Source organism: Peromyscus leucopus, chromosome 16_21 (assembly GCF_004664715.2).
Source record: "Peromyscus leucopus breed LL Stock chromosome 16_21, UCI_PerLeu_2.1, whole genome shotgun sequence".
Lineage (NCBI taxonomy): Eukaryota > Metazoa > Chordata > Mammalia > Rodentia > Cricetidae > Peromyscus > Peromyscus leucopus.
In genome coordinates, this window is record NC_051084.1 from 62,013,760 (window position 1) to 62,026,883 (window position 13,124).

Consider the following 13,124-nt stretch of genomic DNA (forward strand, 5'->3'; position numbering starts at 1 on the left):
AATAAAGCACAATACTGCTTTCAAGTGGTCTATTAGCCTTAACTGATATTTCCTTTGTCCTCCCTATAAAGTGTGTAAGTAAATGCATTTAATCAAGGTCTGTGAAGAAGCAGGTATAAGATGGGTTTCTTGGTTTGGTTCCCGCCTGCAATGAATCGCCTTTCTTTTTTTATTGAAGTCTTAGATTTTATTTCTTTTGAGACATGCATGAACACTGTGTTCTTACTCTTCTCTTCCCTCCAGGCCAACTCCTGTGTCTCCCTTCCCTTTTGAATGAATGACCTCTACTTTAACTATTACTGTTACATGTATGTGAATATTCATATGTGTGTGAGTATGTCAACCTATTGATTCCACTTACTGTGGCTCATATGTACATGTGTCCCGGGCTGATCTCTTGGGATCAGACAACCTATGTTGTAGCTCATCCCTGGAGGAAATTTTCTCCCTCTCTCTGTAGTCATCACCTGTAGCACTTCATCTATGGATGGGACCATGTGGAATTCCCCCTGTTTGTACTGGCATGTCAACTGATATCATTATGCGGATCTTGTTCAGGAAGACATATTTTTGAGATTTCATAAATGCATTTTCCATGTCATGTCTAAGGCTATTTAGCAGCGGTGCCTTGGGCTTCTGGATCTTGCCACCTTTCAGCCTTTGCCTCCATGATTCCTGAGCCTTAGTTTAAGGGTTGTGTTCCAGATTGATCAGTTGGGGTAAACAACCCACAGTCATTTATCCTCTGCACTTTTTCCAGTTTATTTTCTAAGTGAGGGAATACAAGTTCATTCCTTTGCTCCCTTTAGGAAGCAATGCCCATTAAAGAGTAGCGCTATTAACATCACCTATATTCAAATAGTTTCACAAATAATATAATATGTGAGCTTTGAGAAATTCTGGTTCTCTTGAAGGGCACATACTATGGCCATGCTTGGCATCAGGAGGATTTTTGGCTTTGGTAACATCAGTTAGAGAGAGGTTGTGATAGCTTTGGAATCCTTGTGGTATTTATGGTGTAGCTTTAGTACTCAAAACTCTTCTTGAGTAAATGAAAGGTCTGTGTCAGGTCTTCATTTATACTTCTTGGCATCATAAATCTAGAAGTTTTATGCTGTATGTTTTGTGTGTGTGGAGTCATCTATGTTATAAGAACAGGCTAGCCTCCTGCCTGAAACTGGCCTCCAACATGATCTTGCTACTGAACGCGCTTTGAGCAATAACTTCAGTAAAGAGGGAGACAAGTCTTCTTCTTCTTCTTCTTCTTCTTCTTCTTCTTCTTCTTCTTCTTCTTCTTCTTCTTCTTCTTCTTCTCCTCCTCCTCCTCCTCCTCCTCCTCCTCCTCCTCCTCCTCCTCCTCCTCCTCCTCCTCCTCCTCCTCCTCCTCCTCCTCCTCTTTCTCCTTCTTCGTGAAAGTTATTCTCCAAAGGAGGTCATCATGGCAGCATAGTAGGTTTCCATTGATTCTTACTGAATGACTACACTCTTAGAAACTTCAAACTGTAATTTTGACAGGTTACAGTTCTCCACAGAGCAGCTGAGTTCAATTCTTGAGGTCTCCTAAGGCTGAAGTCAGAGTGAGAGCCAAGATATATCCCCATCTGGAGCTCAGCCCATCTTCTAGGTCCATGTAGTATGTCTGCTGAGGCTAGTTATTCAAGTCTCTAGAACTTGGAGCCTCATTTTCTTGCTGAGTTTTGTCCAGGAGCTCTGCATACCTCATAAAGGCTGATTTTGGGTCCAAGCTACATGGTCGATGTACCCTTTCAAGAGCCTGTGGGAAAAATCACTCTTAATGACTTACCTTAGGTCAAATCCACTACACTTTTTAAAAATAAGTTTTTTTTTAGTCAGTGTACATGATACTGGTTTACATTATGACATTTCAGTTCATGTAAATAATTGCACATAGATATCACATGACTTTCCTTTCACCTCTCCAGTACTTCCCCCATACATGCTGGCTTCCTTCCATGCCCTTAGAATCTCTTGTCTGCTTTTGAGAGAAAGTATGTGATGTTTGTCTGTTTCCTCCTCATTATCCTCTCATTTCTTTCCTTCCATCATCTTGATTCCCCTTCAGAATACACACACACACACACACACACACACACACACACACTAAGGTTAAGGTGTGTGTGTGTGTGTGTGTGTGTGTGTGTGTGTGTGTGTGCTCATGAATATGTACAAAACCCACACACATGCATAATATAGCTTCCACATATGAGAAAATAATACAGTATTTATCATTCTGAGTTTGGCTTATTTTACTTAACATGCTGATCTTCAGTTCCATCCATTTCCCCCCAAATGACAGACATAATCTCCTTTCTTCCTTCCTTCCTTCCTTCCTTCCTTCCTTCCTTCCTTCCTTCCTTCCTTCCTTCCTTCCTTCCTTCCTCCCTCCCTCCCTCCCTCTCTCCCTCTCTCTTTGTACACATATCTTCTCTATTTACTGTTAATTGGCACCTAGGCTCAGTCTATGACTAGGCTGTTGTAGATAGTGTTGCAATAAACAGAGTGTGCAGGTGTCTCTGATGAATGCTGACTTGGATTTCTTTTCTGTAAACATTCAGGAATATTATCATTGGGTCATCCAGTAATTCTGTTTCTAGTTTCTAGGGGAACCATCCATGCTGATTTTCATAATTATTGCATGAGTTTGCATTCCTGCCAGTAGTAAACAAGTGTTCTTCTTTCCCAATATCTTTGCCACCGTCTGTTGCTGTTGTATTCTGGATGACAGCCATTCTGATTTGGGATGAAATGGAATGCCAAGGTGGTTAGAACTATGTGTGTGTGATGTCTATGTGCCTTCCTTTATTGCTCTCCACCTTATTTTTTGAGTCAGAGTCTCTCTCTGAACCTGGGGCTTGCCCATTAAACTGGCTGGCCAATAAGGCCCCCCGGGATGATCCTTTCTCTGCCTTCGCAGCAACGATACCACGCCTAGATTTTTGTGTCGGTCTTGAGGATCAAACTCAGTTCCTCCTCATGCTTGTGGAACAAGCACTTAACCAATAAAGCCACCTCCCAGCCCCTCAGTGCTGTTTTAATTTACATCTTCCCTGATGGCTAAGGTCTGTATAGTGGTGCGTGCGTTCGTGTGTGTGTGTGTGTGTGTGTGTGTGTGTGTGTGTGTGTGTGTGTGTGCGCGCGCGCTTGTGTGTAGTGGCTGGTCCTGGGGCATTGCTGAATTTCTGATAATAATATAGGTGGTATGTTTGAGGAGATCCCTAGACTCAGCCTTTGTGGAATCATCTTTCTCCTGCTGCTGTTGTTGGCATCTGTCACTGTTTTCTTGTTTCCACACATTTCACTGTGTCCAAGGAATGGACCTAGGCTGGGTTATTTTTGTTCCTGGAGAGTTTTCTGAGACTCAGTTGGCTCTGTTTTCCTTTAAGAGACTGGGGACTGGGATGTTCCTTGAAGAATTCAACCCATGAAGTCACCTGAAATTTTGAATGAATACCCAGCCTTGTAATCAATATTTGTTAAAAGCTGAGGCATTTTAGGAGACTTAGCCATTCCTGATTCTGATCAAAATGTAAGGAATTGCTCTACAGTGTCTTTAGACCCAGAAATGTGCTGTACTAGTTCTTTGACCCTTGTGAGCTATGGACAAAATTCCTCCAAAGACATGAGAAGAGGAAAAGAGGAGTAGCCACTAAGGGGACTCAATTTGTGTTAACCAGAGCCTTGCCCACTCTCTTAAATGATTGTTCTCTGCAGCCTTTCCTTTAGCCTGGGAGGCATAGGTAATCAACTTTTGTTTATTTCTGATTTTCTTCTTTTGCCCTTGAGGAGATCATTATTTCTATTGTACAAAAATGGCAGCCCAAACATTGGAAGCAATTAGAACAGATGGCAGTGAATACTTTTGTGGTAAGAGACACTGATGCTTATAAACTGGATTTTCATTCTTTGGGTTTCTTCCTTCTTCTCTTTGCTATGACACATTCATTTGCTTCCCTTCAGGTACAAAGGGGACACAAAAATGAAAAGGAGGAAAAAAAATGCTTCCCCTGGTGTACGGAACTGAGAAGCTGTCAAAGGCTCATAGCAGGGAAAGTGCGCTCCTGTGTATTCAATCACTGAAATTAAGTGTTTTCGAAGGCAGTGCAGTCACGGGTCTATTGCATGGGGAAATAACATGTTGTAGTCCATCACTTAAAATGTTAACCTTGTCTCTTACTAGTGACTGCAAGCAGAAACATGTGCAGCACGCTTGCTGGTTAAATGGCAGTGTGTCAGCTCTGTGAAAAAGGCTAGCATGTATCTGTCAATCTTCAGATTTGACTCTGTGTGTGAGAATGCAAACACACACATGCACACATTTAGGCATACACATACCCCTGCATGTTTCCACTTACCTTTAGTAACTTCCCCAGACTTAGCTTATCACTTACTAGAAAATAGGGGGCTAAATTAATTTCTGGCACTTAAGTATATATTCTTTACTATGCTGTTTTCATTCCTAATCTTAACATTCTTTATTAGTGTAGTTAGAATTACTTATATTTATTTATAGAAAGTTTTGTTTTGATTGTTCTTCAATATTGTTGGAGTATACATATGCTAGAGTAAGCACATTGTAAGTATCATCCCAATAATATGAATTATAGTATATGAGTAATCCACCATTCCTCAAAGATTTATATGACAAATATTTTATATTTTGCTGGTCATATTGTCCCTGTTGTGACCTGGAAAGAGCCATAAATAACAGAAGTGAATCGCTAATGTTGTGCACCAGTATCAAACTGAATAGTCTACATTTGGGCTGTAGTTTGAAGGCCATTATGTACTACTGAATATTTCATGTAATTCTTCCATGGCATATGAAAATTTGATATCGACTAGGTCTTTCCTCAGCGTTTTTCACTGCATCAGCAGGAATGGTCTGTAGCAGGAAGTGCCACATTCCCCCTTTGAGGCCCTGACACCCTACCTGTCCTTGCTACACTCTAGGCAAGCCCATTCGTTTTTCAGGGTCACTCCCTGCTCCATTAGCCTTGGGCTCACACTCAGCGTTTCTACTTCAATCTCTTATCAGAGTTATGTAGCCAGTCACTCAATGTCAATAGTTCCTGCCACCACCCTGACATTTCTGATCTACTTTACCCTGACTTTTTTTTTGTTTCTTTCAGGGCAAACTATTCATTTTATATATTTATCTGTGATCTTGCTAGAAAGTAAGCTCCATGCCATCAGGGGTTTTCTGTGCTTTGTGCTTAGACCAGTGCCTGAGGTGTGGTGTGTGCTCAATAAATATTTGTTGGATGTAGGGATCTATCACTCCGGAGTGGTAGACAAGGAATCTATAGGGAGCCTATGATTATTAAGCAAGATAACACCTGCTGAGTGGACTCAGTAAATCAGCCCTATTATTCTTATTATTGTTTTTAAGATTAAACACTAAGTGGGGAAAGTAATACCTCCCTGTAATTTTTTTTTTTTTTTGAAGATTAACGACCCTGAGAGTAAAATGCATAGTGGCATGCCTGGACTTTTGAGGCATTCAATTACAAGCAAGTGAAATGATCCTCAGACTTAGAATTCAGAAGAGGCATTGCTAGAATAGATATGATAATTCAAGTAGAGGAGAAGGTGAGGCTCTGGGAATTTATTTTCCTTGTAGACTATGATAGTCCTCTGAAACTCATAATGTTAGTAACTCATATGTGTGAAGTATTGAGCTGGTAGCAGTAATCTTTGAGAAATCATGAAGGCAGAAGTTTATTCAACCAGTAGAGGAAGTTAAAATCTCCCAGTTTTCTACAGAAGAGGAAGAATAGATTGGATGTAGGTAGAATTCTCTGGCAAGAGATTATTTGGCATTTCTCTGAGCGGTTGGGAAGTGCTGGATGTACAGACGGACTTTCCCACGCCATTTTCTCATTGAGGAGGATTCATAAATACTGCATAAAGAAAGAGATCAAGAGTCAGAGGGACTCCAGGAAGAATAAATTCAATTTGCTTTGCATTTTCTAAAGGGTTAATAGATTACAGGTCGAGGCTTCATTAGTAATCCTGGAATGTGCAAATGGTTGGCTTTTCTACTACGAATATTTTTTTGGTCTCACAGCTACCTGAAATTATTTTAGATTGTGCAAATTTATTTTTAGTGTCAAGCTCTAAAAAAAGAAGAGGCAATCATTTTATTAATGTCACCTCTGAGAGCTCTCCTGAGCCCCTGGTACCCTTGTCTATGTTTTTAAGTTTTGAATCTGTAACACTTTAGTTATCTTGGTATTTGTCCTTTTTTTCCATGAAAATACAAGCACTTCTAAAACAGGGAGGAGGTCATAAATTTTAGAGACTTGTCTTCCCATGAACTCACACAAATGTTTGGAATTTTAATTGGCCAACAGTTTTTAATATCACTTAGCAATATAATGTGACTGTTGGTATAGTCAAATGGTTAGAGGACTGTAACTATTATTTACTAAGTGGCATGAAGACAATCATTTATTTAGGTAGCAAAAGCAAGAAAAACAAAACAATGAAAAGTGGGAAATACTGTACAATGCAAATTCTCAGTTAATTAGGAAACATGTAGATATACAAGCCACTAATTAAGAATCTATGAATGGTACCTATGTCAGCTTCAAAGAGTGACTTCTATGTAGAATGATGAATGATTTATCAGATGAAAAGGCAAATAAACTTAGTTTCATAACAATTAAAAATATTTCTTTGTAAAGAAACTCTTGCTGGAACCTAAACTTTTCATCTTATCAAATTATAGTGATTATTAAAATATTTTGAATTACAGTGTAGTTATTACAAACCCAAAGGAGGTCTGGCCACTCATTTCTTTAAGAGCTATTTTTTGGGCTACTCATGGTGTGCCAGGCATTGTGGGTCCTAGGGCTATAACAAAAGCTCAGAAGCTCCTATGAAGCTTCATGGTCTGCTAGGGCCAGGCTTGCGTATGAATACATGCACGCTGCACGATATGGTGATAAGGGCTTTGACGAGACTAAGGGAGGGAGGGTAAAGGGTAGAGAAAAACATCGGCTGCAGGGACTGTCTTTTCCACTTCCAAGACTTGTACGCCATGCAAGAAGGCCTTCTGGTGAGGCACCTGGAAGTGTCTTCCTTGCCTTTGTCAGGCAGCTATGACCACAGAGATCCCCTCGCCTCAGCTCTCCTGCCACCCTAGCTCAGCGCATGCACTCACATAGGCCCTTCCTTTGCCTGATGTTCTATCTTGCTGATCAATGACTTCTTTCAAGAGAGCTCTCAGGGAGGTGCAAGCCCATTTAAGGTGACAAGGAAGATTTGCAGACACTGCACATTCCCCGAAGTTTCGAGAAGTGCTGACACTCACCAAGAAGAAAACAAATTGCATAAGCTTCCTAGCTGAGGCAGGGAGCTTTTGGCCTTTTACTTTTATTTACTTATTTAGTTTTTTTTTGTTGTTGTTGTTCATTTGGGGCTGGATATATGGGGCTGGATAAACATGCAAAGGTATGTTCTGTCCTGTACAGTTCTTTCTCTGTGCTTGTGAGGAAGTGATTTACTCCATCTACCTAACAGAAGTGACTTATTTGTCTTCCCAAGAAGAAAACTAAAGTTGAATTCTGAGCATCTTGGAAGTCATAGAGGAAAGAGATTATTGTGAGGTGGAAGTGAAGCCTTCGTTGACCTATGACTTATGTATGCGACAGAGGGCATCATGGGAACCAGAAACCTCCTGCTGTTATCAACGGAAGGATTTCATGTGTATTGACAAAGATCCTTGTGTTAATTCTGTCAGAATTGTTTCCTTAATTGGCTCAAAGGGTGGTGGGTTAGAGGATGAATATATCGAAAGGGGAGCCTTCCCCACTTGTCCATAGGGCATTACCCTGAGAGTCTTCTATTGGGAGTGAGCCTACCAACACTGTCAAGTGTAAAAGTGGAGAATGACGATCCTTCTGGCAGAGGACTTGCCAGCCCAGATCACACTGACATTTTGTAATCTTGAGCTCATCTTGTTCCTCTTCTTCCCCAGGTACCTGCTAAATAGATTAGGCTACACTCACATTTTTTTTTTTTGACATTCGAGTATTTAGTCCTTGTTTTATACAAAATCATGAATTATCAATGAGTGTATATATTCTCTATGACTTTACTATGCTAAAGAGAAATTTGGGCTCCTAGCCACTCGAGACTTTGAGTAATTAACACTGATATTCATTTGATATCTACCACATTTAATAGAAAAACTTAAAGGGAAGGAAATAAAATTGGATCAGGACATCATAGGGAAAATGGAGGATCTGAATCTCCTTTTCTGGCATCGAGGCTGTCTCCAAATGGAGTAGACAGCAGCAAAAGGCATGTGAAAGTATATAGACCAAACCCAGTCAGTTGAAAAAAAATGCAGCAGCTTTGATAATTTAGGTTTAAGCACCCATTAGTTCACACACACTGTATTAGAAAGGTGTGTGTGTGTGTGTGTGTGTGTGTGTGTGTGTATGTGTGTGTGTGTTTGTGTATGTTAATAGTGTGTGTAGTATGTGTGCGTTTATGTACTCTGTGTATAGTGTGTAGGGTATAATGTGTGTAGTATGTGTTCATGTATATCCATGTCTCCGTGAGTATGTGTAATGTCTATAAGACCTATGTTGGATTAGTAGATGGAATAGTACTTTAGTGAGTTATGAAATAATTTGTAGTGGGGCAGTTTTCTTTTTTAGCAGAATGAGGCATAACAATGACCAAAAATAACCTCCCTGCATTATTTGAATAAGGTTAAGAAATGATAAATAAATGTAGAAGGAGTTCTATGATATCCTGCCAGAATGATAGGGAGAAGGGTTGACTAAGGTTGAATTTTGAAGGAAACAGTTATAGGGAAGTGGGCCATACTTGAGCAAAGGCATGGATGTAATAATGGGGTAAGCCAAGCAATATTTTAGGAAGGGCATCCATCCCAGGAGGAAACAGGAGTAAAAGGTCTCAAGTGGGCATTTGCTTCACATGACTCCAGTCTTCAGTTGAACACATTTGAGCCTCCATTTCCTCAGCCTCAAAATGGACATAACAACACTTCATCTTCCCATCCACTGGGCTGGGATGGACTGGAATAGTTTCAGAAAGGCTGCCAGGCCAGGCCAAGCTCACTCCAAGCTGGATAGTAGTTAGTAGAGCTAATTGTAGCAATTTAAAAATGCTCTCAAATCGATGGCAGACACCATGGAATTGTTTTCCTTTGATGCCCTTAAGTACCTAATTAATGTCTGCTTGATCCAGATATTTTTACTGAGTGTCAGGAGCTTTCAGCTCCTTTGTAGTTCTGTGGCTGGGCTATGGATCTGCTCACCAGATTAACACATAAGGCTTGTGCTGCTGAAGTCTTCACATGCCCTTGAGTCCAACTCACACCACCTTGCCTAACTTGGTTCTGTCGGGGGACCTTGATCACTGATCTTGAGCTTGAGTGTCATGTAGGTGCAAATTCCATGGTTCCCCCTTTTTGAGATCTATGTCTCTCCCTGCTGGCCCTTGCCTTGATTAGCCCAATGGACCCTGAAGCCAGATTCTCATCTGAGTGACAAGTGCCTCTACTCTACCTCCTGAACTTCTGATTCCCTGGCTCTGGGGTGGCAGTGAGCAGGGTCTGTATTTTATTAAGTGCTGAGCTGAGAAACACTGTTTGAAACATCATCTGCAAAGTGAAAGGAAGGGCTTTTGCTACAACTGTTCTATCTCTGGCCTAGATAGCCAAGCTTTCCCAGTTCTTTTAATGAAGACTTGGATGACAGTGCAGATAACCTGGTTCACCCAGTGTTGTAGCTGATAGAGCCATCTCCGTCTTTACAGCTTTTCTCCAACTTATTCCCTCTTCAGTCTCCCCCTGCTTGCCTTCCTTTCTGCGTTCTGTGTTGGCATGAGTGACATGAAGGAATACAGGCATGGTGGTATAGGTTGGAATCCTAGCAGTTGTTGTTGTTTTAATAGGAGATATGGTCAAGAGAATCATAAGTTCCAGACCAGCTTAGGTAACTTGGTAAGACCCTGTTTCAAAATAAAATGTAAAGACAGGGCTATAGGCTAAATGCAGCTCAATGATAGAGCACTTGCCCAGCATGTAGAAGGCTCTAGGTTCAAACTCAAGTAACATTAAATTATATAACATTACCTTTGTGTTGGTTTTATTTCACTAGAGCTAGCTCTATGGTGGGATCAGCTGAAAAGGCTGGCCTAGCTCTTGTTCTTGGAGACCATGATGCAGCTCTTGTGGTTTCCAACAATGCTCAAGCACATTCCATTTGTACTCCTTTTTAATTGCTATACCATACACACACACACACACACACACACACACACACACACACACAGTTTCTTAAATTGTGGAAAACTTTAGGCTTTTAGGTTTTTTTTTTTTATGTAGATGTAAAAAGTGAAGAGTCATGCTTTATCCAATTCCTAAGCCCCATGGTGATTAGGTTAAGTCTACATCTTGGGACTATTGACCTGGAGGGGGGGGTCTGCATTCTCTTTTAGAAAATATACTACTTCTTCAAGAAACATCATATTCTAGTTTATCTCTCAGAAATACTCCAGGGCACAATTCTCTATGTCAGTATAATTATTAGCATTACAAATATGGTCTCTCTTTTATTCTGTACTCCCTTTTCTTAAACATAATTTTTTTTATTGATTCGTTGGCAATTTCACATCATGCGTCCCAGTCCCGCTCATTTCCCAGTTCCTCCATAGCCACCCCTCACCCCCATAGTGTCCTCTGGAAGAAAATTTAAAAATATTAATTAAAAAGGAAAAGAAGGCAAACAAAGAAACCAAAAACTCCGCCTCACTCCTCTGTTTTTCCTGCTTTTCCAGCACCTCTTCATGTCTCTTAGTGGCACTGGGAGCTGTGGTGTGTCACACAGTGGACCCTTTTGTCCACTCTGCTTTACTTGCAGATATTCATTGTGATGGTTTGGCTCAGGGTTTCCTTCTTCCTTTTCTTTTCTTTCTTTTTTAACAGCAATTAATCTCTCTCTCTCTCTCTCTCTCTCTCTCTCTATATATATATATATATATATATATATATATATATTTAAATTTCCCCTTCACTTCTAAGCTTGTTTCTAGAAATTAAGAAACATACATAAACAGACAAGATGCTAACAGTAATTTAAAATATATATATTTATTTAATTGTTTACATCTGGGCTGCTATTTCTCCTCCCTCCTCTCCTCCCAGTCCCTCCCCACCCCGCTGTTCCCACCCCTCAATCCACTCCTCCTCCCATTTCTGTTTAGGAAAGGGCAGGTCTTCTGTGAGTATCAACAGTACATGGCATATCAAGTTGCAGTAAGACTAAGCACTTCCCCGTGTATTAAAGCTGGGCAAGGTGACCCAATATGAGGGGTAAGGTCCCCAAAGCAAGATTCCCTTCTTAATGACTGCCTCCAATCTGCCTCTAACCTGTTGTGGGAGGACTTCTTAGGTACATATGTGTGCAGAGCTCAGGATTTCCATCTTGGTATGACAGTAACTGTACAGAGGCATGCACCTGCTGATACTTTACCTTGAGGAAATCACAGTTTCTGTTCTGAGTTTTAAGTATTTATCTTCCTACCCAGCTCAAGAACTACATAAGACATGCGCTAAGTCTCTCATGTGCCGTGACTTTCATGTCTTTGCTTTTGAAAGCCTGTGGCTTTAAAGTGACCATGATTGAACAAGAAAACCGAAAGCTTTGAGAGTAAAACTGAAGCCTGATGATTCTCCTCAGTGCTGCCCTCTGACCTTCAATTAAACCACTGGGCTATTCAGCCTGTCACCTAAAGTCAGTCTGCCTCTTACTTGTGCAGGTATCGGCTTGGTTTAACACAACTCACTAAGAGAAGAGGAAAGGGCCACATTGGTGTGTGTGTGTGGGGGGTAGATCTGAGTACTCCAGAAGCCGAATGTCCCTATACCACAGGGATACTTGGTGGCAGAGTCAGTGAAAAATGATCCCAATTACATAAAACAAAATGCCAGCCATCAAGGAGAACATTTTAATTCTCTCTAGCCCAGGTTATCCATGATTTTTTTGTACAAGATTTAATACCTATCTGTAAGAGTAAGAGTTGGAATCAACTCTGCCTGTTAGGTTCAAGGGAGCCTGCACTGAGAAAAAAAAAAGAAAAATTTTGGAGCTGAGCACAGAGGCATCACTTATCCTTGTTCATATTCTTCCTCTATTTGGATTAGTTGTCCAAGGAAAAGAGGGTGACGAATTTTTACTGAGGCATTTAACATTTTCCATTGCGAGTCTTGCTACCCAGTATAAGAAACAAGCCAAATTATCTCTTTCCAGGGCAACTTTTCCTTCCAGTTCTGCCGGAGGTGGTCCAGGCCTCACAGTTGGTTTCCCCAAAGAGTACCACACGATGGCGACAACGTCACAGTGGAGACCAGTCAGCTGCTGCTGCTTGATGTGAACACAAGCCTCCTGAACTCGCTGCACATTAAAGGTCTGTGGAGTTTGAACAGCAAGTAGCGTCGTCCCCTGCGAGTCTTTCACTCATGGGGAAGGGGAAGGAAGGGGGAAGGTTCTGGAGATGTTTCAACATTTGATTGACAATTTATTTTGAAACCAAATTGAGTCCTGCTTTTAAAATGAAACATAAGAAATGGTCAGAGAAGTTCAAAGTAAGAGGCCATTCTTTTCAGTTCTTTTAAAACTCAGAGCTTAATTATTTCATTTTTTTTTCAAAAACAAGAAAGTTAATAGTGTTCTCCAGGAGCAGCTGCCTTGCCCAAGTGCTTTGTAGTCCTGCTTATCCAGGGCAACCCCCACAATATAGCAAAATGCCTTGAAATTGGTTAATGCTGCTGCCTTTGAAATCCTCTGCCAAGAAAGCAATGTCTTCCTGCGTTTACCCTGTTGTGGTTTTGACTTCTTGGTCCCGTGGAAAGTCATATAAATAGGCTTCCTTAGTGCAAAACCATCCACATAGCTCTAGGGTGTAGGAAGTTGGAGGGGCCTGGGAATTCAGATTTCAACTCATCTACCACGTGGCTGTTGGTCACTTCATCTCTTCGTGTATTTATTCTTGTAACTGTTAAGTGATAACAAAACACACTGCCCGCTTTAGGGGCTGATAATAAGAAATAAGTATGAAAGTGC

The 13,124-nt window shown here is 40.9% G+C and overlaps 1 protein-coding gene across 4 annotated transcripts in view; it reads left to right on the forward strand.

Annotated features, from left to right (window-relative positions):
• Positions 1-13,124, forward strand: part of Pkhd1 (PKHD1 ciliary IPT domain containing fibrocystin/polyductin) — a 466,475-nt gene that overhangs the window by 140,890 nt on the left and 312,461 nt on the right. For all 4 annotated transcript variants that reach the window (XM_028868108.2, XM_037199703.1, XM_037199704.1 and 1 more), the window contains one exon: positions 12,312-12,468. In XM_028868108.2, coding sequence (XP_028723941.2) covers positions 12,312-12,468 — 157 coding nt within the window. The remainder of the gene's footprint in view (positions 1-12,311; positions 12,469-13,124) is intronic.